This window comes from Nipponia nippon, unplaced genomic scaffold, assembly GCF_047370975.1.
Source record: "Nipponia nippon isolate SJK-2023a ecotype South Korea unplaced genomic scaffold, ASM4737097v1 scaffold_36, whole genome shotgun sequence".
In the NCBI taxonomy this organism is placed as follows: domain Eukaryota; kingdom Metazoa; phylum Chordata; class Aves; order Pelecaniformes; family Threskiornithidae; genus Nipponia; species Nipponia nippon.
In genome coordinates this window covers 3,000,030-3,022,350 of record NW_028262354.1, presented here as the reverse complement: position 1 = coordinate 3,022,350, position 22,321 = coordinate 3,000,030, and the positions used below count along the sequence as shown (strand labels likewise).

At 71.7% G+C, this 22,321-nt stretch overlaps 4 protein-coding genes across 14 annotated transcripts; all 4 read left to right on the top strand.

Annotated features, from left to right (window-relative positions):
- The first annotated feature begins 17 nt into the window (after nt 1-17).
- Nucleotides 18-10,664, top strand: SHC1 (SHC adaptor protein 1). Of its 8 annotated transcripts, none has more exons than XM_087772149.1 (14): nt 100-202; nt 2,274-2,357; nt 6,170-6,331; nt 6,533-6,603; nt 6,889-6,952; nt 7,218-7,337; nt 7,783-7,836; nt 7,971-8,022; nt 8,203-8,329; nt 8,450-8,618; nt 8,820-8,880; nt 8,995-9,159; nt 9,250-9,512; nt 9,767-10,664. In XM_087772149.1, the coding sequence occupies exons 2-14, from the start codon at nt 2,346-2,348 to the stop codon at nt 9,893-9,895; spliced, it is 1,449 nt and encodes a 482-aa protein (XP_087628275.1). In that variant the 5' UTR covers nt 100-202; nt 2,274-2,345; the 3' UTR covers nt 9,896-10,664. The 8 variants fall into 8 exon arrangements, with proteins under 8 accessions (XP_087628282.1, XP_087628276.1, XP_087628275.1 ...); XM_087772148.1 differs by having other exon boundaries at nt 103-202; nt 8,992-9,159; XM_087772156.1 differs by lacking the exon at nt 2,274-2,357 and having other exon boundaries at nt 18-110; nt 8,992-9,159.
- Nucleotides 10,665-10,925: 261 nt separating this feature from the next.
- On the top strand, nt 10,926-12,569 carry PYGO2 (pygopus family PHD finger 2). Its single transcript, XM_087772253.1, has 3 exons — nt 10,926-11,220; nt 11,307-11,356; nt 11,452-12,569. The coding sequence occupies exons 1-3, from the start codon at nt 10,932-10,934 to the stop codon at nt 12,553-12,555; spliced, it is 1,443 nt and encodes a 480-aa protein (XP_087628379.1). The 5' UTR covers nt 10,926-10,931; the 3' UTR covers nt 12,556-12,569.
- On the top strand, nt 11,137-17,944 carry PBXIP1 (PBX homeobox interacting protein 1). Of its 2 annotated transcripts, XM_087772252.1 has the most exons (12): nt 11,137-11,220; nt 11,307-11,356; nt 15,043-15,121; nt 15,250-15,352; nt 15,433-15,500; nt 15,581-15,725; nt 15,809-16,024; nt 16,153-16,176; nt 16,254-16,327; nt 16,419-16,544; nt 16,629-17,638; nt 17,723-17,944. In XM_087772252.1, the coding sequence occupies exons 3-12, from the start codon at nt 15,062-15,064 to the stop codon at nt 17,778-17,780; spliced, it is 1,884 nt and encodes a 627-aa protein (XP_087628378.1). In that variant the 5' UTR covers nt 11,137-11,220; nt 11,307-11,356; nt 15,043-15,061; the 3' UTR covers nt 17,781-17,944. The 2 variants fall into 2 exon arrangements, with proteins under 2 accessions (XP_087628378.1, XP_087628377.1); XM_087772251.1 differs by lacking the exons at nt 11,137-11,220; nt 11,307-11,356 and adding an exon at nt 13,573-13,668.
- A 1,183-nt stretch (nt 17,945-19,127) lies between these two features.
- On the top strand, nt 19,128-21,726 carry PMVK (phosphomevalonate kinase). 3 transcript variants are annotated; one of them, XM_087772256.1, is made up of 5 exons: nt 19,128-19,313; nt 19,859-19,922; nt 20,916-21,062; nt 21,137-21,266; nt 21,496-21,726. In XM_087772256.1, exons 1-5 carry the CDS (start codon nt 19,231-19,233, stop codon nt 21,630-21,632), a joined length of 561 nt encoding a protein of 186 aa, XP_087628382.1. In that variant the 5' UTR covers nt 19,128-19,230; the 3' UTR covers nt 21,633-21,726. The 3 variants fall into 3 exon arrangements, with proteins under 3 accessions (XP_087628382.1, XP_087628380.1, XP_087628383.1); XM_087772254.1 differs by having other exon boundaries at nt 19,156-19,313; nt 20,916-21,068; XM_087772257.1 differs by lacking the exon at nt 19,859-19,922 and having other exon boundaries at nt 19,204-19,313; nt 20,916-21,068.
- The last annotated feature ends 595 nt before the right edge of the window (nt 21,727-22,321 follow it).

The following is a 22,321-nucleotide window of genomic DNA, read 5'->3' as shown; positions in this document are numbered from 1 at the left end:
GGGGCGGGGTCGCGGCGCCGCTTCCTCGCGGGTCGGGCGCCGCCCGCTATTGGCCCGCTCGTCACGTGACGGGGGCGCGGTGAGGCCGCGCTGGAGGGAGTGGGCCGGAAGTGAGTGGCGGCGCGGCGGGGGGAGGGCGGGCGGTGCGGGCGCCGCGGCCGCCGGGACCGGAGGAGACCGGCGCGAGACCCATGGTGCCCCGGTGAGCGCGCGGGCCGGCCCGGGGCGGGGGGGCCGCGCCCGGGGGCCGCGGCGGGGTCGGCGCGGCCTGAGCAACCCCGCGGGAGCGGTCGGGGCCTCCGGCGGCCGCGCAGGCCCCGCGCAGCCGGGCCCTGCCCCGGGGAGCCCCCGCGGCGGCGGTGCCGCCGGGGCCGAGTCCTCTCCGCTCGCCGCCGGCGCTGCGGGGGCCGGGCCGCCTTTCCCCGCTGCCTCTGCGTGCCCGGCGCGGGGGAGCCGAGCGGGGGCTCGGGGCCCGGCCCCCTCCCCTGGGCGGCCCAGCCGGGGCCGGGCTACACCGGCCGCTGGGTCGCCTCCAGCTCTCGGGGTGACTCCGGTGTCCCGGATCCCCCCGGTGCGGCGGCCGCTCTGCGTACCCGGGGCCGCTCGCTGGGCTCCGGCTTGCGTCGCCCCGTCCCGGGCGCCCGGGGCCGTGTGCCGGTGTGGTGCACGGGAGGGAGCCGCCTCGAGGGGGGCCTGCGCCCCAGGCCGGCCTGGCCCCCGCAGGGACGGGGCACCCCACAGGGACCCTCGGCCTCCGCGGTGCCTGGGTGCGCGCTCCCGCCGCCTGCCTTCAGCCCTGCCTGCGCTTCGACGCTTCGGAGGAAGGCGGGGGCGAGAACCTGGAGCAGCCCCTGCTATTGCGGACAGGGGCGGATGTTTCCCCTCGCAGGCCTTTGCCTTCCCCCCCTGGCAGCGTGTTGCGTCCGTGTGTCCATCCGTTCCAGGCTGTCCTTGCTTTTCCAATTGAATCTTTCGTCTGGGGTGACCCGCACGCTGCGCTGGCCCCGGGGAGACCGCAGACACAGGGTCTGAGGAAACACGACCCAGGCCCTGCCCGCCGGGTTGGCGCTGCGGAAGCCTGTGGGCAAAGGGCAGCTCTAGGCGGCGCTCCCCGGGAGCGCCCTGGCCTCGGCCTGTTCCAGAGGGGTCGAAGACGCCGTCTTCTCCCAGCCGAGCGGGGCCTGAGGATTCACCCACAGCCCTTTGGTGGGGGAGCACCGAGGCTGGGCCGCCCGCGCCCCCAGGAGTGGCGCAGGGCAGCATCCCCTCCTCGCAGGGGACGTAACTGGGCCCCGAGGACGCTTCGGTGAGGCTGAGCACCCCGGGTTGGGGTCCCGATCCTCCTTCCCTGCTGCCAGCCTCAGTCCCCGGCGTCCGCAGGGCCTCATCACCGCCTTTGCTCGGCAGCGAGTGACCTGGTGCGGTGCTGCCAGGCCCTGCCCAGGGCCGGTCTGCGCCGCTGCGCTTGCCAAGCAGGGCCCTCCTTATCTCACTGCCTCCCCAGCTAATCGCGTTAGTGCCCGCCTGGGCTCCGGCACTGCCTTTGCAGGCCTCAGATAAGAGCACGATTGCTGCAAGGAAGTAAATCATGTTTACTGCCTTGTGCTGCTCAGCTGGCCTGGCCTCGACCGCACCGGCTGGGCGGTGGGGGTGGGAGTGGGAAGTGCAGTGGCTCCGGAGCTGCTCCTGCTTTGCTTGCCTTGTTTTCCCCTCGCAGAGCTTCCTGCCCCTCCCGGCTCCCCTCTCGTAGCTTCTTTCCACGACTCCCTTCTTCACCACTCCCCTGGGGAGGAGGGGGCTGCGGCGCCGGGGGCTCTGCGCGTCCTTTTGCGGCGGGGTGCCAGCCGAGGAGGTGGCACGTGGGCAGGAGGGGAGCAGCTCTGCCCGCTGGGCTGCCTCCGCTCTCCCCGCTTGCCCCTGGCCCTCTGGGCACTGGTTTTGGGGCTGGGCAGGGATCGGCTCCGACACTTGGCTTGGGTCACGGAGCGATTTGGTCCCCAACACTGTTTGCCAGCGTGGGCAAGGTCTGAGCAGAGCCAGGCTCAGCCTCGTGCTCCTACCCTGGCACATCCCAGCTCCGTCCTCCCTCAGATGGGAAGCAGGAGGCTTCCCTGGCTCTCTCGCCCAGTGTTGGCAGCGTGTTGCGCGGCTGCTACGGCCCCATCCGCCTGCGGTCAGCGAGGAGGAGCAGGGTCTGCCTCTTGGCGCCAGGGCCACCACCTCGGCAGTCCGGGGCAGGGCTGGCTAACTCCCTGTTTGTCCCTGAACCGCAGGTCAGAGTGCCAGACGAGAGGGGCTGTGTGGTTCTGTTCCCTGCCCAGGGCCTGCCCTGCCCTCCGCCGGCGATGGAGTACGTGGTAAGGACTTCGGTGGAGGGCTAGGTGGCTTCGGTGGTGGATCCTGCCTCCCCTCTCTCCCTGCTGGCAGGGCCCTGGCCTCCTCCCCAAGTCTCTGCTGGCATCTCCTGGCCCCTCTTCCGAGCGGCGGAGAGGTTGCGCGCAGGAACGCGTAGATGCCGTGTGATGCTGTCGTGATGTTTGAGGGAAAAACCAGCCGTTGGCTGGATTTGAGTGGTTTTCTTTGCTTCTCCCTGCCCTGGAGGCTCAGGGATGGCTCCGCTGCGGCCGCTGTCGGACCGAGGGGGTCTCCTGCCCCGGGCGAGGCGTGTACGTGCGGCAGCGGCTGGCGCACGGCTGCCTGCTCCTCACTGCGATTTCTTGCCAAACCACTGGCGTGTTCCAGGTCTCTGACTCAGCTCCCAGTTTGTGTTTCCTGGGAGGATGTCGGGCGCTGGCCCGGTAGCAGAGCCCCGAGCCTCCCCTCTCTGCTCCTTTTTCTTGCCCTGGGCTGTGCGTGAAGTACCAGCCCCAGGCACCCGAAGGTAGCCCGCGTCCCTTTGCCTCTCCCATGCGTGGCCGGCCGATCCGGTGCCTCTCCTTGCTGTTGGGATGTGAGGAGCAGCTGGGCCGGGACGTGTCCCAAGAGCTCCTCGGGGGCGGTTGTTCTGGCTGCTCCGCTCGTCCTCCGCTGCAGGGGCAGGAGCTCGCTGCCGGCCTGTCTGGCAAGGGGAAGGGCTGCTGCCTGCTGGATGGGGCTCAAGGGCTGCCTGTTCAGGCAGGGCTGTTCTGTGGCTCTGCACCCGTCTCTGTTTGCCTTCTGTGCTCTGAGCCTGCTGGGAAGGGGTCTCTGACGCACTAGGGTGGGCTCTGGGGCCGGGAAGGCCGCTGCGGCGGCACCAAGGGCTGGCGGTGGCACCGAGGGCTGGGAGCGGCCATACGTCTTGTTCCCAGCCGGTGCAGGCTGGCGGGGTGACGTGGGCCGCCTGGCCTCGGGAAGTTCTGATAAAATCAGAAATGATTCCATTTTATAAAAGCAGAGGCCTGTCTGAGCAGGGGGCTGCGGCTCCTGCGGCGTGCCAGCCCCTCGGCGCATGTCCGGGATGGCTGCTCTGAGCCCTGTCGCCTGTCTGGGTGACAGCCGGGGCCTGGGGTGGTGGGAAGGGGCTGAGGAGACCCCCCCCCGCCCCTGCGCGATTCCCTCCTGCCCTTATCCCAGCAGGGCCCTGGGAAAATGTCGGGACTCACGGAATCCATGCTGCCCATGCTGGGACACCCCAGCCCCACGTCCACCAGCGGCCAGGCCCTCGTGGGCAAACCCCGCGCCCGTTCGACGCCGCCCAGCTCGGCTCCCCCCGGCAGCCGGGGGCTGCGGCTGGCCCCTCACGGGGCTGGCGGCTTCCTGGCTCCCTGGCCCCAGGCTTCCTGCTTTTCTTTAGAGCAGCGACGCTGACGGCCACGGGAAGGTCACAGCACCGAGCGGCCGGGGGGCCCCCGGCAGGGACGAGTGCTTCGCGGGACGACTGGCGCGGGCTCTCTGTGCCCGTGGGACCACCAGCAGCGGCGGCGGCTGAGGTGGGGGCTGGCGCTCGCGGAGGCGGCGTGTGCGGCCGAGGCGATGCTCCGGCGCCGGGAGGAGGCGGGTGACGGACCCGCCGTTGAGAGCCGCAGCCCCTCGCGCCGTGCTATTTCCAGCTCCGTCCTGGCTTCCATTTCCCTGTCCCTGTGGTGGCATGCCAGCGTTTGGGAAGCGGGGCAGGCAGTGCCGAGCAGCGCCCCGTGGCGCATCCAAGCAGGGAGAGCCCTTCCCTTGGGCTGGATTTACCCGGTTTTGGCTCGGTGGAGCCAAACGGAGCGCCTGGTGCCTGGGAAGGCCCCGGCCCATGGCAAGTCAGAGGGGTTGGGCGCCCCAGGGCTGCCCAAAATCCCTGCTTCAGCCCACGGGAGGTGGAAGCAGGGCGAGCTCTTGCCCCCACGGGGAGGCTGGTGCGGATGAGGCCGTGGAGAGCGGCGCGGGTGCGAGCAGTGCGATCGGGCTGGCCCGAGGGCCCGCCGGCGTGCCGGTGCGTTGAGGACAGGGGAGCAGGGGAGACTTGCCCCCGACGCCCCCCACCCACAGACGGGGGCTCTGCCCAGCTCCTCGCGGTAGAAGGGGCCGAGGTTTGCCCCCCGGCACGCTCTCGCCACCCGCTCCCGCTAGCTCCGCCTGTGACCTTGATTTTTCTGCTCCAGATATGCGCTGGGTCCCCACCCCTCGCCGGGAGCCCCTCCTGCGCTGCGCCCCAGCCCGCACGCAGCCCCCGCCGCTGGCAGAGCCTGCCCCGCCGCCTGTGAGTCAGCACGGCCCTTCCGATGAGCGGCAGCCCCTTCTGCTCCTCTCCCGGGAGGAGCCGCTGCTCAGTGCCGGCCGGGATGCGGGAAACAGCGGCAATTAGCAGCAGCTGCCTCTCCTGCCGGCTCCCCGCTGCACCCGGGGGCCTGCACTGAGCCCTGCCTCGCCCGGCGGACAGCCCACCTGTATCCCGCTCCTGGGCATCCTCTTCTTCCTCCCGCCGGCCCTCCGGGTGAGATCCACGCTCTCGAAGGACTGGATGTCCCTGCATCCCAAGCGGCTGCAAGCACCGGCGGCATTTCAGCATCGCAACCCCCCCCGGCTTTGGGCACCGCTCCCCCTGGCAGAGCCCGGGGAGCAAACGGCAGCTGCCCACCACCGGCACGTGGGTTGCGTAGCGCTGGCTGCCACAGAAGGACCTTGTTCGCTCCTGGACCGTGCTCGGAACGGGGCTGGGCTGGGCTTGGATGCGCTCTGTGGCTGCCTTGTCTCAGGGCTTTAAATATTCATGCTTTTGATTTCCTCTTAGCTGGCAGGCCCGGGGCAGCGCAGGGGCTGGAGCGAGGCGGCCGGGGCGGAGGGCAGCGCTGCCGGACCCTGCGGCGGGGCAGAGGGGGCCAGATCCGGCCCCGGCTGAAGACAATGGGATTTGTTGCCGGCCCGGTGCGGGAGCGGTGCGGGGCTTGAGGACCTCCAGGCTGGGGACCGAGTGTGCTGAGCCCCTCTCCCCAAGCCGGTGGCTCTCCGGGGCGTCGCCGCGGCCCCGTTTCCTCCCCGCTGCTGCGGGAGCTGGGGGTCGTTCTCTGTCTGGCCGGATCCGTGCATCCTCGCTGACGCCGATCGCGATCGATCGGCTGCGACGGCGCGGAGCCGGGCAGCCCCCGGACCCGCTGCCTGGCGTCCCGGGGCCGGCTCTCCCTGCCAGCTATGCCGGGCTGGCGCGGGCCTGGCACAGAGCTCGGCCGAGGCTTCTGCTTGGGGGTGGCTTCCCGGTGGCTGCGGGTGCTCGGACTCTCCATGGGGCCCCCGTGAGACCCGGTCGGCTGCCTCCACTCCGCTGCCACAGGGGCCAGGCCGGCCCCGGCCCTTCTCGTCTCTCTCCGGCATGGATCTCCTGCAGAAGAGCAAATACAGCCACCTGCGGAATGAGTCTGTCTCCTCTCTGGAGGAGGCGGTGGGGGGCCTGGGGGTCCCAGCCTCCCCGGTGGAGTCCCTCGCAGGCACACAGTCTCTGCCTGGCTCCCTGTCCTCCTCCTCCCTCGGCCCCGCGGCGCCTTTCGCGGAGCTCTCACCCGAGTCGGAGGACAGCCCCACCACCCTCTGCTCCTTCTTCCCCAAAATGGCCAACCTGAAGCTCTCGAACCCCGCCAACCTGCTCAGCCTGCGGGGCTCCTCGACCGGCGGCAGCCCGGGGGAGCCTGGCCCTGCCGGGACGCCAGCACCGGCACCGGTGGGGGCTGCCGGCCCCGACTCAGCGGGACCTGTCGCTGTCTGTTCCCAGGATATGAACAAGCTGAGCTGCGGGAAGAAGACGCGGGTGGAAGGTGGCCAGCTGGGGGGTGACGAATGGACCCGTCACGGCAGCTTCGTCAATAAGCCCACCCGCGGCTGGCTGCACCCGGATGACAAGGTCATGGGCCCTGGGGTCTCCTACCACGTCCGGGTGAGTGCTGAGGACCTGGGGGGTGCGGGAAGGGTGATGGTGGGGATTTGGGGACCTCCTGGTGTGCTCCTTGGGGGCAGTGGGTGGGCAGTGGGATCCCCTGGGAGGTCACTGCTGCGGAGCTGGGGGGCTTGGGGCCGCGGCCACCTCCCCAGCTGCGTGGGGAGCAAACCCCGGGGCTGACCCCGCTCTCTCCCCCAGTACATGGGCTGTGTGGAGGTCCTCCAGTCCATGAGGGCTTTGGATTTCAACACCAGGACGCAGGTCACCAGGTGAGCTCTGCATCTCTGCTTTTTTGGGGGGGTCTGAGCCCCGTACAAGCCCCTGGTGGCGTGTGGGGCTTTCGGCGGGGGCCAGGCTGCCTGCAGCCCCATCGAATATTAACGCCAGCGCGTTTCCCTGGCTTGGAGAGCCCCGGCTGGTGCTGCCCGAGGGCTTTCTGTTTGTCACCCTGTCCCTTCTGCGCTGGTCCCCTCGGCCCCGTGGTTGGGGGGGTCACGAGGGAACGGGGAGGGCAGGTGGCGGGGGGGACTGACATCCCGCTGTGCTCCCCGCAGGGAGGCCATTGGGCTGGTGTGCGAGGCCGTGCCCGGTGCCAAGGGAGCCGTGCGGAGGAGGAAGGTGAGGCTGGGCTGGGGAGCTGCTGGGGGGGAGCACGCTTGGCCGGCTGGCCACGGGGCCGAGGGCCCAGCTGGCCATACCGGGGCTGGGCAGCCTGGGGCTCTGATCTCCCACCGTGGCTCAGGCTGGCGGAGCTCGGCAGGGGCGGTGGTGAGGAGGAGGCGCCCGTCCCTCCGTGGAGGGCGGCGGGACGTGCCCCATCGCCCCACAGCCAGGCTGTGTCTGGCCCGGGGAGCCCCTTCCCCATGCTGCCATTTGCCCCCAGCCCTGCGGCCGCTCCCTGAACTCCATCCTGGGCAAGAGCAACCTGAAGTTCGCCGGCATGCCCATCACCCTGACCATCTCCACCAGCAGCCTCAACCTCATGGCTTCTGACTGCAAGCAGGTGAGAGCGGGGAGGTGCTGGGGACCGGGCGACTGGCTTTAGACGAGCAGGAATCCTCGTGTCCCCCACCCCAGGCCGTGCTGGGGCAGGGGATGTCCCCAGGCTCCCTAAGGGACGGCTGGGTGAGCTTCTGAGCACCCACCTTCTCCCAGTCCCCGGGGGTGAAGAGGTCGGAGCAATACCCCGCGTGCTTTGCAGGATCTGTCCTGGAGACTGGGAGACCCAAGTCCCCTGGTTTTGACCCTGCTTTTGGTGGCCCTGTTGGTGTCCCAGCCCTTTTCTTGGTGGCCTGTGGCTCATAACCAGGGCTCTGGAGGCTTGTAAGCCCCCGTGCTGGGCCAGCCCCGGGAGGGAGGAGTGTGGCAGTGCAGCAGGCCGGAGGTGCCACCTCCAGCTGGGTGCCGAGAAGCTCCTGGCTGCGTCCAACAAACTCTCTGCCTTGCAGATCATCGCCAACCACCACATGCAGTCCATCTCCTTCGCTTCTGGGGGAGACCCGGTGAGTACGCGGGGTCCCCATCCACGCGCGCCCTGCCCCCTGCTAGGGATCGGTGCCTCTCCTGCCCTCTCCCCGAAGCCTCGGGCACCGTGCTCCCCGGCAGCCCCGTCTGAGCGCTGGCGTCTCGCCCACAGGACACAGCCGAGTACGTCGCCTACGTTGCCAAAGACCCCGTCAATCAGAGAGGTGAGGCTGCCGCCGCGGCTCCTAAACACCAGAGCCCCGTTTCCGTGGCTCCACAGCTCAGTGTGGCGGGGAGGGACTGGATCCCCCATAAGGAAGCTCTTGGGGTGCACAGGGCAGGCTCGAGGGGTGGAGAACTCAATGTTGGGGTTCCACGCTCCCATCCTGCCTTTCCCTTCCCAGCCTGCCATATCCTGGAGTGCCCCGAGGGCTTGGCGCAGGACGTGATCAGCACCATCGGGCAGGCCTTCGAGCTGCGGTTCAAGCAGTACCTGAAGAACCCCCCGAAGCTGGTGACGCCCCACGACAGGTAAGGGCAGGGCTGTGTGGGAAGGAGGAAGGTGGGAGGGTGTCCGAGATCGGTTTTGGAGCAGGGATGCAGCCCTGGCTGCTGTCAGGTGCTCATCTGTGCCATGCCGTGCCCTTCCAGGATGGCGGGGTTCGATGGCTCTGCCTGGGATGAGGAAGAGGAGGAACCGGCCCCTGATCACCAGTACTACAACGACTTCCCCGGCAAGGAGCCTCCCATCGGGGGCGTCGTGGACATGCGGCTGCGGGACGGGGCTGCTCAGACCCCCAATCACTTGGGGGCCACGCTGGTAAGGCCGCGGGCACGTCCTCACGGGGAGGCTCCACACTACGAGGGAGATGCAGGGACCCCGAGCGGGCCGTGGGCTCTTCACTCAGGGTTATTCCACCACGAGAGCCGCGGCACGCGTCTCCCCGCCACCTCTAGCAGCCCAGGGGAGCGGGAAGGGATGGGAAGCGCAGCGGGGTTCACCACCCATCTCTCCCTGCAGCCCGTCGGCCAGGCATCCGGCGGCGAGTACGACCCCCGGAAGCAGCACGCTCCTGCCCAAGGTAACGTGACGGACGCGGCCGGTCCCCCTCTGCTTTCCTGGTCCCCAAGTGCTCCAGCAGCGGGCACTGGTGTTGGGGCTGGAACCCTGCTGACCGCGGTGCTTTTGGCAGCAGGGAGAGAGAAATACCCGGCTCCGGCGGGCGCAGCCGGCCGCACGGACCTGTTCGATGACCCGTCTTATGTCAACGTGCAGAACATGGACAAGACACGCCAAGCGTCGGCCGCTGGCACCCCCGCGACGGCCAATGGCAGCGCCCAGAGGGACCTTTTCGACATGAGTGAGTGGGACGGCGGCCGCAGCCGTGCCTGGGCTGGGGGGTCCGTCCTGGGAGGTCAGTCCTGGACCCCCCGCTCCTTTCTCCCCGCAGAACCCTTTGAAGACGCCCTGCGTGTCCCCTCGTCCGTGCCCGTGGGGCTTCCCCCTGCCCAGGTGGTGGCCTCCATGGAGGAGCAGCTGAGACGGGAGCCCTGGTACCACGGGAAGATGAACCGCAAGGAAGCCGAGAAGCTGCTGAAGGTGAACGGAGACTTTCTGGTGCGGGAGAGCACCACCACCCCGGGCCAGTACGTGCTGACCGGCTTGCAGGGCGGGCAGCCCAAGCATCTGCTGCTCGTCGATCCCGAGGGAGTGGTGAGTCCACGTAACGCGCCGGGGACAGAGCCTGGCACGGCTTGGGGGGGCTCTGGGGGATTACAAGAGCTGCCGGGGCGCTGGGCTTCCCCGCCGCTCCTCGGGAGATGCCTCTGGGCATCGGAGAGGGCCTGGCGGAGTGTGGGGGTGAGGGCTGCTCCCCCCGGCTGGGTGCCCAGCCCCTGGAGGCCGGTGGCTTTGGCCTCCCGCGGGCATCGGCAGCCTCTTGACCGCCCTTTCCCCCCCCCCCCCAGGTGCGAACGAAAGACCACCGCTTTGAGAGCGTCAGCCACCTCATCAGCTACCACATGGACAATCACCTACCCATCATCTCGGCCGGCAGCGAGATGTGCCTGCAGCAGCCAGTGGAGAGGAGACTCTAAGCGCCCGGGGGGGCCCCCGGTGCGCAGCCCCCCGGCCCCGCTCCCTGCCCCAGGGAGCCGTCGGACTCTCGGTCAGGTGCCCTGAGCGTGGACTAGGCCGGGGACGGGGTCTGTCCCCCTCCGCCACGAGGAGCTGGCGGGCACGGGGTGCGCGGGCAGCATGGCGTGAGCTGCCTGCAGGGCGGGGGGCTCTTCTTGCCAAAGCCCCTGCCTCCTCCCAGCTCCAGCCTTTGCACAGCAACTCAGCTCCTACCAAAACCCGGCCCCGCTGCCGTGCCGCGGCCGCTCTCGCCGCCGTGGGCAGGGGCTCGGGGCGGTTGGAGCCGAGCCCCCCGCCCCAAGCCGGGGGGGCAGCCCGGCCTCGTCCCCTGCCCGCGGGCCGCGGTGGGGGGCTGCGGGGGGCTCCGCTCCCCCAAGCACAAGGCCCTGCCGGCCCCGCACCGACTGTACCCGATCACTTTATGTGTTAACTCTGTGCCTTGACCCTGCAGGTCCCACACTTTTATGCAATGGCGGGGGGTCGGGGACAGAACCCCCCTCCCGTGCCCCTTCCCGGGCCGTGCTCCTCCGCGCCCCCTCCCTGCCCGCCACCCCCGGGGTCCTGGCTGGGCAAGGCCGGCCCCGGTAGCCCCGGGGGGGCGGCGGGAGGGTGCCCCCCCCCCCCCTTTGCATGCACGGTGTTGCTCCCTCCAAGCCAAAGCGCAGCCCTGCCCCGGGCCCCGCTATACCAAAGGAACCGGCGGTTGGTATTAAAGTTGTTATTTCTCTAGGCCCTGGCTGCTGTGAGGGGGGGGAGAACCGGGGGGGGCGGGGGGGGGGGGGCGGGAAGCACCGGGCTCACGGCCCCCCCCGGCGTCGTCCCTGCGACCGGCACATGGTTCCTTCCCCCCCCCCCCCCGGCTCTTGCACATGGTACGTCCCGCTCTCCCCTACGGGCGCCAAATGGTCTGCGCCGCCCGCTATGGTTGCTCCGTGCCCCCCCTCCCCCAAGGACCTTGCGCATGGTTCGTCCCGCCGCGCCCCCCGCCCCCCCGCAATGCGCTGCACTTGGTCCGCCCTGACCCCGCCCGCTGAGTGGCTGTCACCGCCTCCGCCCCGCCCCTCCCGCGCTGATTGGCTCCGCGCGGGTTCCGGTTCCGGTCGGGGGCGCCGTGCCGAGGAACGGTGGCGGGGCCATGGCGCCGCGCCGCCTCTGAGGGCCATGGCGGCCCCGCACGCAGAGAAACTGGAGGGAGGCGTCCCGGCCCCGCCGCCCCCGCCGGGGCCTCCCCACCCCGCGGGCAGCGCCGCCGCCGGTGGGCCCGGACGGAAGCAGGGGAAGGCCGGTGAGCGCGGGCGGCCGGGCCGGGCCTGGCGGGGCGGGGGGGTGGGGTACCGGCCCCGGTTGACGCGGCCCCGCTTCTCCCCGCAGGGCTGCAGATGAAGAGCCCCGAGAAGAAGCGGCGCAAATCCAACACGCAGGTAGGGCCGGGCACCGGGACCGGGACCGGGACCGGGACGGGGAGGGGGGGGCCGCCGCCGCCGCCGCCGCCCTGACCGCCGCCTTCTCCCCGCAGGGCCCCGCCTATTCGCACCTCTCGGAGTTCGCCCCGCCGCCCACCCCCATGGTGGATCACCTGGTGGCTTCCAACCCCTTCGAGGATGATTTCGGGGCTCCCAAGGTGGGGGCGGCCGCCGCCCCCCCCTTCCTCGGCAGCCCCGTGCCCTTCGGCGGCTTCCGTCTGCAGGGGGGGATGTCACCGCAGGTGCCCCCCGGTTACGGCGGGGGTCCCCAACCCCTGCGGAGGCAACCTCCCCCCTTCGCCCCCGGGCAGATGGGTCCGGCTTTCAGCATGGCCCCCCAAAACCCCAACTACGTCCAGCCCGGGGGCATGAGCTTCCCCGGGCAGCCCTTCGGGCAGCCCCTCGGACAGAGCTTCAGCCCCCCCGCGGGGCAGCTGATGCAGGGCCCCGTCGGGGGCTTCGGGCCCATGCTCTCCCCCCCCATGGGGCAGCCCCCGCGGGGGGAACTGGGCCCCGGGCCGACCCTTAACCCCCCCGGGGGACCGGCGGTGGCTCAACGTTTCGGTCAACCCGGGAATCTCTTTGGACAGTCGCCCATGCAGCGCCCCGGGCAGAACGTGCCCCCGCTGCCCCCCACCGCCAGCCCCTTCCCCGGGGCCGACCCCGGCTTCCCCACCGCCGGCGGTGGCGGCGGCGGCGGCGGCGAGGAGGGGGGTAAAAACCTCAACCCCCCGCCCAGCACCTTCGCTCCGGAGCAACATTCGGGTTCCCCCGCCGCCGTCAACGGGGCGCAACCCGCTTTCGCTCCCAACAGCGCCGGTCGCGGCGCCGGCACCCCCGAAACCAACAGCCTCCCACCGCCGCCTCCCGGCAAGGCGGCCGGCGGTTCGGGTCACCAACCGCCGCCGGGGTTGGTGTACCCCTGCGGGGCTTGCCGTAACGAGGTAAACGATGACCAGGACGCCATTTTATGCGAAGCCTCCTGTCAGAAGTGGTTCCACCGGGAATGCACGGGGATGACGGAGAACGCCTACGGGCTGCTGACCACCGAGGCCTCCGCCGTCTGGGCCTGCGACTTCTGCCTGAAGACGAAGGAGATCCAGTCCGTTTACGTCCGCGAGGGCATGGGACAACTGGTGGCCGCCAACGACGGCTGAGCCGCCCGCCCGCCGCAGCCTCCCCCGCCGATTTAGGACCAAATCCCCCCCCCCCCCGCCCCCTCTTTTTTTTTCTTTGGGTTTTTTTTTTTTTTGTAGCCGTCCCCCTGCCAGGCAGAGACGGTGCCGGGCGCCAGCTGCGGCTCCTCACTGGCCACCGCGGGCTCTGGGCCGGTGCTGGCCATGCCGTCGCCAGCCCCTTGCTACCGGGGAGGCTCCGGTCCCGGTGCACCGGCCCTTTTGGGGGGGGCTGAGGCTCCCCGGTGCCGCCCGGGCCCCCCAGCTCTGCCCGGTGGGGTCAGCGCCCTTGGGGGAGGGTGAGTCGGGTCACCCCCCCGAATCCGTGACTCCCCCGGGGCTGTGCACCGCTCCCGGTGCCCCCCTCCCGGTGCTCGGGGCAGTCCCGGTGCCCCCCCCACCTCCTCCCGGTGCTCGGGGCCGTCCTGGTGCCCCCCCCCCCCCCCGGTGCTCGGGATGGTCCCGGTGCCCCCGTCCGCATGCTCGGGGCAGTCCCGGTGTCTCCCCCGCCCCCTCCCGGTGCTCGGGGCGCTCCCGGTGCTCTCCTCCACAGGCTCAGGGCAGCCCCGGTGCCCCCCCCGCCCCCATCCCGGTGCTTGGGACGGTCCCGGTGCCCTCCCTGCCCCGTCCCGGTGCTCGGGATGGTCCCGGTGCTCCTTGCCTGCTTCCCCTCCCCCCCCCCCGGGTGCTCGGGACGGTCCCGGTGCCTTCCCCACCCCCTCCCGGTGCTCGGGACGGTCCCGGTGCCCCCCCATCCCCCCCCGGTGCTCGGGACGGTCCCGGTGCTTCCCCCATTTTACCGATCGTTAATGGAAACTTTTGTACCGTCGCTATAAAACTCTGAAACCGGCGTGTCCGTGTCTCGATCCGCTCCCACCGGGGATGGGGATGGGGACCGGGGAGGGGGGGTGTCCGGTACCGGGGGGGGGGGAGCCCACGTGCCCCCGGGCCATCCCATTGGTCCGTCGCGGTCGCCCCTCGCTCCCATTGGCTGTTGGCGTCACGTGCCCGTCCCTTCCCGAGGGCGGTGACCGGTACCGGGGGAAAGTTACCGGAGGGACCGGGGCGAAGTGAGCAGAGGGGTCCCGGCACCAGGTACCGCCCGGCCCGGCCCCGGGGGAACCGGGAACCGATCCGTGCCGGGCCCGGGGTTACGCAGCGGGGGGGGCGGGCACGGTTTGAACGGGCACCGCCCGGTACCGGCGCCGTAGGAATCGGGGGGGGACGGGACGGGACGGACGGACACCGGCGGGACCGTCAACCCCCCCCCCCCCCGGTCCGGTTCCGCGTCCCTCGGGGGGCGGCGGGGGCTGCCCCACGGCCCCCTTCCCGGTACCGGCGCCTTCCCGCGGGGCCCCGGGGGCCCCCGCCACCTGCCGCGGCGTCACCGGCTAAAAATACCCGGGAAAAGTAAAAATACCCGGTGGCGGCAGCTGGCGGCGGGGGGGGGGGGGGGGAAGGAACGGGGGGGCTTCGGGCGGGGCTCGGGGAGCGGCGGTGCGGGTCCCCGGTCGGGTCCTGCTGGTGCCGGCAGCCGGGTCCGTCCGTCCGTCTGTCTGTCTGTCCGTCCGTCTCCTTGCCCGTAGCTCCGGGTCGTGTCCGTCCGTCCGTCTCCTTGCCCGCGGCTCCGGGTCGTGTCCATCCATCCGTCTGTCTGTCCGTCCATCCGTCCCCTTGCCCGTAGCTCTGGGTTGTCCGTCTCCTTGCCCGTGGCTCCGGGTCGTGTCCATCCGTCCGTCTGTCCATCCGTCCGTCTCCTTGCCCGTAGCTCCGGGTCGTGTCCGTCCGTCTGTCCGTCCATCCGTCTCCTTGCCTGTGGCTCCGGGTCGTGTCCATCCGTCCGTCTGTCCATCCGTCCGTCTCCTTGCCCGTAGCTCCGGGTTGTGTCCGTCCATCCATCTCCTTGCCCGTGTCTCCAGGTCATGTCTGTCTGTCCGTCCGTCCATCTCCTTGCCCGTGGCTCCAGGTCGTGTCCGTACATCCGTCTGTCTGTCCTTCTCCTTGCCCGTGGCTCCGGGTCGTGTCTGTCCGTCCGTCTGTCTCCTTGCAGGTGGCTCCGGGTCCTGTTCGTCCGTCGTTCTCCTTGCCCGTGGCTCCAGCTCACGTCTGTCTGTCTGTCCGTCTGTCTGTCTCCTTGCAGGTGGCTCTGGGTCACGTCTGTTCATCTGTCTGTCTGTCTCCTTGCCTGTGGCTCCAGGTCGTGTCCGTCCGTCCATCTGTGTGTCTCCTTGCAGGTGGCTCTGTGTTGCGTCCGTCCATCTGTCTGTCCGTCTGTCTCCTTGCAGGTGGCTCCGGGTTGCGTCCATCCGTCCGTCTGTCTCCGTGCCCATGGCTCCGGGTCGCGTCTGTCTGTCTGTCCGTCTGTCTCCTTGCAGGTGGCTCCAGGTCGCATCCATCCATCCGTCTGTCCGTCTGTCTCCTTGCCCATGGCTCCGGGTTGCATCCGTCCGTCCGTCTGTCTCCTTGCAGGTGACTCCGGGCCGTCCCCATGGCGGAGAAATCGGACTCACGGGACTCGGACAGCAGCTGGGTGCTGGCGGGCAGCGAGGTGAGGGCAGGGCTGCGGGCAGGGGGAGGCAGGCAGCGAGGTGAGGGCAGGGCAGGCAGGGCTGCGGGCAGGGGGAGGCAGGCAGGGGCTGAGGCCGAAGGTGCCACCCATCCCCCCCCTTCTCCCAGGGTCTGCCCGTCGACACGGTGGGTCCGGAGCAGGATTTGGCCTCCCACGGGGTTGAGGATGAGGAGGCAGAGGAGGAGGAAGGCACCCAGGACACCGTCACAGGCAGGCGGCAGCCACGGGGACGGGGCAGAGCGGGTGACGCCCGTGCCACCGGCTCACCGCCGCTCTCTGCCTCTCCCCAGCCGTCACCGCCAACGGCGCAGCCGCCTTCCCCGGCCAGACCCGGCGCCCCGAGGGCAGCGGGCCGGGGGTAAGCGGTGGGGGCTGGGGGGGGCCGGGGTCCTGCTCGCCCCGTGGGGACGCGGGGCACCCCAGCGCCTGTGTCCGCAGGACCCGGAGGAGTGTTGGGACCCCGGCACCGGGGCAGCGCCCACCCTGGGCGACTCCGCGGAGCCCGGCGTGCCGGATGGCGACGAGCAGGAGGAGCCCGAGGCCGAGGCCGAGGCGGGACCCTGCCCTGACACCCTCAAAGCAGGTCAGGCCCTCGCAGGGGACCGGGTCCCTGCCGGCAGTGCTGGGGTGCAGCCCCTCCCTGCAGGTCCCCCCGTCCCTCTCCAGGGCCCCCAGCGGAGGAGGGGAGCTGCACCAGCAGCGACGATGACGTGGAGGGGCTGCGGCGACGGCAGGGTCACGAGCCCCGGCCCGGGCCCCCCCTTTCTGCGCCTGCTCCACGCCGGGGGACACCGGACACCGGTGACGAGGACGGGCTCAGCATGAGCAAGTACCTGCTGGGCGCCTTGGCGCTGGTGGCCGTGGGGCTGCTGATCGTCTCCGGTGAGTGGGGGTCCCCGGGGCAGGGTCGGGGTCCCAGCGGCAGGGTGGGGGTCCCCGAGGCAGGGTGGGGGTCCCAGCGGCAGGGCAGGGGTCCTGGCGTCCCTCTCATTGTCCCTTCCTCTCCCCAGGTGGCATCTACGACCTGGCGGATGGTGAGTACAGGGGACCGGCCTTCCCCGGGCCCGGACGTACGGCCGCCGTTGGACACCCCCGTCCGGTTCCTCCCCAGGCCCCGTGGAGAGCGTGCAGAGCCGGGACGTGGCAGCTGGAGAGCAGGAGCCGCTGCCGCCCGCCGCCGGCAATGTAAGGAGGGGGGTCCGCGGTGGGGCTCAGCCCCCCGAGCTCCCCGAGGGGAGGCGGCACCCCCAGGGCTCCCATCCTTCCCCTCCCGCAGGACTGGCAGCAGAAGCCCCCCGCGTCGGACGCTGGGGACCCCCAGAGCGTGCAATCCATGAGCCTCCTCCTGGACAAGCTGGCCAAGGAGAACCAGGAGATCCGGCTCATGCAGGCGGAGCTGCAGGTGGGCGAGCGCGGCCGTGGCCGGGGGAAGCCGGGTGCCGCGTCCCGGCGCTGCTCTCCCACGGCCCCCGCTCCCTCCCTCCAGGCGCACAAGGAAGAGCTGCACGCCCTGCTGCAGAAAAGCGAGGGCGAAGCGGCGGCGGCCGGGGCGCAACAGCAGAGCCTGGCCGCGGAGAACGCCCGGCTTCGCGTGGCGCTGGAGCGGGAGGCCGCCGCGCTCCGCGACGCCCGGGCCGAGCTGCAGCGCCTGCGGGCTGTGGAAGCACCGGGGAGCCCCGGGGCCGGGGAACCGACGGCAGAGCAGCCCCCCGCCACAGACGCCGCAGCTCGTGGTGAGGACGCGGCGCGGCGGGAGGGTGCCCGGCAGCACGGCCGGCTGGCTTCGGTGCGGCAGGAGTTGGCGGGAGCCCTGGAGCGGGCGCGGGGCCCCGGGGGTCTCGAGGGGCTCGTGGAGGAGCTGAGCGCCCTGGAGCAGCACCTGGGCCGGGAGCTGGAGGCGGAGGGCGCCGAGCCCTTCCCCGGGCCCTGGAAGAAGCCGTTGAAGGCAGAGAAGAAGGAGAGCAAGCGGCACAAGCGGCACGGCGCTGGGGGGGCCCCCCACGAGCGGGAGAGGAGGGAGCACGGCAAACCCCACCGGCACGGGAAGGATCCCCGGCCCCCGCGGGAGCACAAGCCCGGCAAAACCTGGGGGAAGTCATCTCACGGCCCCCCGCAGCGCGGCCCCCGCGAGCCGCCATCGTTCAACCGGTACCGGGCACCCCGAGGCTGCTCGGGGGTGGCCGATTGTGCCCGCAAGGAGGGCCGGGAGGTGCTGGGTGTCGCGCTGGAGCCGGTGCAGAAGGCGCAGTTCCTGCGGTTGCTGGAGGGGTTCATGGGGCGGCTGGGCTGGGGGGGACATTTCGGGGGGCTGGCGGCGCGGTTGGACGGCGCCTTCGGGGCCGACGGCACCTTCGCCCACGACCGCCTGCGCTTCGTCGACTTCGTGGATGATGTGGAGGAGCTGCTGGAGGAGGTGGCGAGGCGGGAGCGGGGCGACGAGGAGGCGGCCGACGGCTTCGAGGAGTACGTGCTGCGGCACTACGCCGGAGACAACGGGTGAGCCGGGGTGCCGGGGGGTGCCAGGGGGGTCCCGGTGGGGCCAAACCCCGGCACCCCATCACGGCCCCCCTTCTCTTGCAGCGCTGCCGGGAAGGAGCGGGGCCGGAGAGCCGCACGGCAGCACGGCACGGCGGGGTAGAACCGGGGGGCAGCGCCGGGGCAGTCGCCCCACCGCAAGCTTTCCCCCAGCGCCCCTGGGGCAGGGGGTCCCCCCACGGGCTGGTTTTGGGGGGCCAGGTCCCCAGCCAGATGCACCGCGTGATGCTGCACGGCCGCCGTGCAATAAAGTCACCGCTGGGCAGAGCTGTGCCGGTGTGGGGAAAAAGGGGGTGCTGGGGGGAAACGGGGGGTGCTGGGGGAAACGGGGGGTGCTGGGGGGAATGGGTTGGGGGGGATGGGGGGTGCTGGGGGGAACAAGGTGCCGGGGGGAATGGGGGGTGCCGGGGGGGATGGAGGGTGCCGGGGGGAATGGGGGGTGCTGGGGGGAACGGGGTGCTGGGGGGAAGAGAGGGTGCTGGGGGGAATGGGGTGCTGGGGGAAACGGGGTGCTGGGGGGGATGGAGGGTACTGGGGGGAATGGGGTGCTGGGGGGAATGGGGGGTGCTGGGGGGAATGGGGTGCTGGGGGAAACGGGGTGCTGGGGGGGATGGAGGGTGCTGGGGGGGATGGAGGGTGCTGGGGGGAATGGGGGGTGCTGGGGGGAATGAGGTGCTGGGGGGAATGGGGGGTGCTGGGGGGAACGGGGTGCTGGGGGGGAACGGGGTGCTGGGGGGAATGGGGGTGCTGGGGGGGAACGGGGTGCTGGGGGGAATGGGGTGCTGGGGGGAAGAGAGGGTGCTGGGGGGGAATGGGGTGCTGGGGGGATGGGGTGCTGGGGGGGAAGAGAGGGTGCTGGGGGGAATGGGGTGCTGGGGGGGATGGGGGTTCAGAGGAGGAATGGGGGTGCTGGGGGGAGAGGGGGGTGCAGGGGGTGCAGGTAGAAAGGGGGGTTGCAGAGGGGGAACTGGGGGTGCTGCAGGGAAGAGGGGTTCAGAGGAGGAACAAGGGGTGCTGGGGGAACAGGGGTGCTGGGGGAACAGGGGTGCTGGGGGGAATGGGGCGAACAGGGGGTGCAGGCGGAAAGGGGGGGTGCAGAGGGGGAACTGGGGGTGCTGGGGGAAGAGGGGGTGCAGGCGGAAAGATGGGGTGCTGGGGGAAAAAGGGTGCTGGGGGAGAGGGGTTCAGACGAGGAACAGGGGGTGCAGGGGGAAAGGGGGGTTCAGAGGGGGAACTGGGGATACTGGGGGGAAGAGGGGGTGCTGGGGGGGGAAAGGGTGCTGGAGAAAGGGGGGTTCAGAGGAGGAACGGAGGGGCCGGGGGCCGGGGCCCCGCCGTGCCCCAGCGCGGTGTCGGGGTGCGCAGGCCCCGCCCTGCAGGGGGCGCTGTGCGGCGGGCGCCCTCCGGAGGGGCGGAGTCAGCGGCGCCCCGCCCCGCCCCGCCCCCCTCCTCGGGCAGTACCACTCGGCTCCCCCGCGGGGGGGGGGGGCGGGGCACGGGGGGCGGTCCAGACCGGCTCGGTGGGCGTGACCGAGGGCGTGGCCGGCGGGCGGATGGCGGTGCCGCGCGCGGTGCTGCTGCTGAGCGGGAAGAGGAAGTCGGGGAAGGACTTCGTGGCCGAGGAGCTGCGGAACCGGTACCGGGGGCGGGGCCGGTGCCGGGGGGTGGGGGCGGTACTGGGGGGCGGGGCCTACACCGGGGGGCGGGGCCGGTACCGGGGGCGGGGCTGGTACCAGGGGTTGGGACCGGTACCGGAGGGCGGGGCCGGTACCGGGGGGGGGGGGGAGTCAGGGCGGGTACCGGGAGGCGGAGCCGGCGCCGGGGGGGCGGAGCCGGTACCGGGAGTGGGGCCGATACCGGGGGGGCGGAGCCGGTGCTGAGGGGCGGGGCCTGCACCGGGGGGCGGAGCCGTTACCAGGGGGCGGGGCCGGTACCGGGAGTGGTGCCGATACCGGGGGAGCGGGGCTGGTACCAGAGGGGCTGGGCCGGTACCGGGGGGCGGGACCGATACCCGGGGGCGGGGCCTGCACCGGGAGTGGGGCCGGTACCAGAGGGGCGGGGCCGGCACCGGGGGGGGGGGGGGGCGGGCCCTGCCCGGGTGGAGCCAGCCGCGCCCGGTGCCGGTGCCGGTGCCGGTGCCGGTGCCGGTGCCGGTGCCGGTCGCTGACCCCTCTCCCGTAGGCTGGGCCCTGACGTGTGCACCGTGCTGCGCCTCTCCGGGCCCCTCAAGGAGCGCTACGCCAAGGTACCGGCCCTGCCGCGCCCTGCCACGCCCTGCCGCGCCACGTCGCGCCGTGCCACGCTGCGCCACACCGTGCTGTGCCACACCGTGCCCGGCTGTGCTATGCCGCACCATGCTGCACCGTGCCGCGCTGCGCCATGCTGCGCCGCGCCACGCTGCACCGCACCATGCTGAGCTGTGCCATGCCACGCCGTGCTGTGCCGTGCTGTGCCACGCCGTTCTGTGCCGTGCTGTGCCACACCGTGCTGAGCTGTGCCGTGCCGCACCGTGCTGCGCCGTGGCACGCTGTGCCGTGCCGCACCGTGCTGAGGTGTGCCGTGTCGCACCATGCTGCACCGTGCCACAATGTGCTGTGCCATGCTGTGCCACACCGTGCCTGGCTGTGCTGTGCTGCACCATGCCGAGCTGTGCCGTGCCACACCATGCTGTGCCATGGCACACTATGCCGTGCCACACCGTGCTGAGGTGTGCCATGTCGCACCGTGCTGCGCCGTGGCACGCTGTGCCATGCCACACCGTGCTGTGCTGTGCCAGGCTGTGCCACACTGTGCCTGGCTGTGCCATGCTGCGCTGTGCCGAGCTGTGCCGTGCTGTGCTACACCGTCCCAAGCTGTGCCATGCCGCACTGTGCTGCGCCGTGGCACACTGTGCCGTGCCGCACCATGCTGTGCTGTGCCAGGCTGTGCCACACCGTGCCGAGCTGTGCCATGCCACACCACGCTGTGCCATGCACGCTGCGCCGTGCCGTGCTGCACCACGCCATGCTGAGCTGCGCCACGCCGCACTGTGCCGTGCCGCACCGTGCCATGCCATGCCACACCACATCACGCCGTGCCATGCCGCGCCATGCTCAACTGCGCCGTGCCACGCTGTCGTGCTGTGCTGAGCCCTGCCTTGCCGTGCCGTGCCATATCGTGCTGCGCTGTCGTCCGGTGCCGAGCCCTGCCTTGCCGCGCCGCGGCACGGGCCGTGCCTGCTGACGCCCTCTCCCCGCAGGAGCACGGCCTGGATTTCCAGCGGCTCCTGGACGCCAGCGCCTACAAGGAGAGGTACCGGCAGGACATGATCCGCTGGGGCGAGGAGAAGCGCCGCGCCGACCCCGGCTTCTTCTGCAGGACGGCGGTGGAGGGGGCGGTGCAGCCGGTGTGGGTGAGCGGCTGGGTGGGCGCGGGGGGCGTGGGGGGCGCGGGGCGGGCGCTGACGGAGCCCCCGCGCAGGTGGTGAGCGACACGCGGCGCCTTTCCGATGTGGAGTGGTTCCGGGACGCCTACGGGGCCGCGGTGCAGACCGCGCGGGTGGTGGCCAGCGAGGAGACGAGGAAGAAGAGGAACTGGGCCTTCGTCGCCGGTGAGCGAGCGAGCGAGCGCCGCTTCCCTGAGCACAGCGCCAAACCCGGGGCTGCGCCGCCGCCGCGGCTGCCTCACGCCTGCGCCACCATCCCCGGCCTGCGGGAGCCAGCGGTTTTAGCTAAAGCCCCTGAGCTGGGGGGGGGGGGGGGTGAGGCTGCAGCGGGACAGACGGACGGACGGATCCTGACCCTCCTCGGGGGCCTCACCCGGGCTCTGCTCCTCCCCAGGGGTGGACGATGCCGAGTCTGAGTGCGGCCTGGACCAAGGAGTGGCCTTCGACTGGGTGATCACCAACGACGGGGACGAGGTGGCCCTGGAGGAGCAGCTGGAGCCGCTGCTGCGGTCGCTCCGCCACCGGTTGTAGCCCGGTGCCGGGGGCTCGGGGACCGCGTCCCCCCCTTCCGCCTCCTGCCAGCCCTCCCCGCCCTGCAAATAAAGCTCCGACAGGGAGAACCGCGGCCGCCCCGGCTCCGCGTCTCATTTCCCTGGGGAGGGGACCTGCGGACGGGGCCGGGGGACGCAGTGATGCTCCCCTGCCCGCGCCCCCGCCGGGCTCCCCACCTTTGGGGGGGGCAGGGGTGCACTTTAATTCCCGCCGCCCGGGCCGGGGGGCCGCCAGCTGGGTGCTTCGTGGGGTGTTTGAATGGATTTCCAGCGGCCGATTCCCTGCGGATTATCCGCTTCCCAAGCCGACGGCTCCTGCCCTAATACCCGCTCCTCTCCCGCAGCAGCTGGGCACGGCCGGGGGGGGCTGCGGGCTTGGGGAGGGGGCTGAGGGTCCATCGCTGCGGCGGCGGCAAAGCCCGGCTCCCGCTTCGCCGCGATCCCCCTTTGGGGACATCGGGGGGGCGTTGGGGACGTCGCGGGGTGACGCAGCCCCAGGGTGGGAGCACCCGCTCCAGCTGCTGCCCGTAATCCCCAGCCTCCCTAAGGGGATTATGGGGGGGCTTAAATAAGGGGGGGCAGCCCCTCGAGGTGGGGGGGCTCCAGGGGGGTGGAACCGGTGCGGGGGGGTCTCTCGGGACTTGTAGTCCACCGGGATGCACCGGCACC

What these genes read in the sequence shown, in the direction of transcription:
- PYGO2 (XM_087772253.1), top strand. Translation starts at nt 10,932, where the DNA reads ATGCGCTGCACTTGGTCCGCCCTGACCCCGCCCGCTGAGTGGCTGTCA. An exon ending in ACGGAAGCAGGGGAAGGCCG is followed by an intron (nt 11,221 to 11,306) that starts GTGAGCGCGGGC and finishes TTCTCCCCGCAG; the next exon opens with GGCTGCAGATGAAGAGCCCC. An exon ending in GGCGCAAATCCAACACGCAG is followed by an intron (nt 11,357 to 11,451) that starts GTAGGGCCGGGC and finishes TTCTCCCCGCAG; the next exon opens with GGCCCCGCCTATTCGCACCT.
- SHC1 (XM_087772151.1), top strand. Translation starts at nt 5,774, where the DNA reads ATGGATCTCCTGCAGAAGAGCAAATACAGCCACCTGCGGAATGAGTCT. An exon ending in GAGCCGTGCGGAGGAGGAAG is followed by an intron (nt 6,953 to 7,217) that starts GTGAGGCTGGGC and finishes ATTTGCCCCCAG; the next exon opens with CCCTGCGGCCGCTCCCTGAA. An exon ending in AGACCCCGTCAATCAGAGAG is followed by an intron (nt 8,023 to 8,202) that starts GTGAGGCTGCCG and finishes TTCCCTTCCCAG; the next exon opens with CCTGCCATATCCTGGAGTGC.
- PMVK (XM_087772254.1), top strand. Translation starts at nt 19,231, where the DNA reads ATGGCGGTGCCGCGCGCGGTGCTGCTGCTGAGCGGGAAGAGGAAGTCG. An exon ending in GCCGAGGAGCTGCGGAACCG is followed by an intron (nt 19,314 to 19,858) that starts GTACCGGGGGCG and finishes CCTCTCCCGTAG; the next exon opens with GCTGGGCCCTGACGTGTGCA. An exon ending in GAACTGGGCCTTCGTCGCCG is followed by an intron (nt 21,267 to 21,495) that starts GTGAGCGAGCGA and finishes GCTCCTCCCCAG; the next exon opens with GGGTGGACGATGCCGAGTCT.
- PBXIP1 (XM_087772252.1), top strand. Translation starts at nt 15,062, where the DNA reads ATGGCGGAGAAATCGGACTCACGGGACTCGGACAGCAGCTGGGTGCTG. An exon ending in GGGTGCTGGCGGGCAGCGAG is followed by an intron (nt 15,122 to 15,249) that starts GTGAGGGCAGGG and finishes CCCTTCTCCCAG; the next exon opens with GGTCTGCCCGTCGACACGGT. An exon ending in CACCCAGGACACCGTCACAG is followed by an intron (nt 15,353 to 15,432) that starts GCAGGCGGCAGC and finishes GCCTCTCCCCAG; the next exon opens with CCGTCACCGCCAACGGCGCA.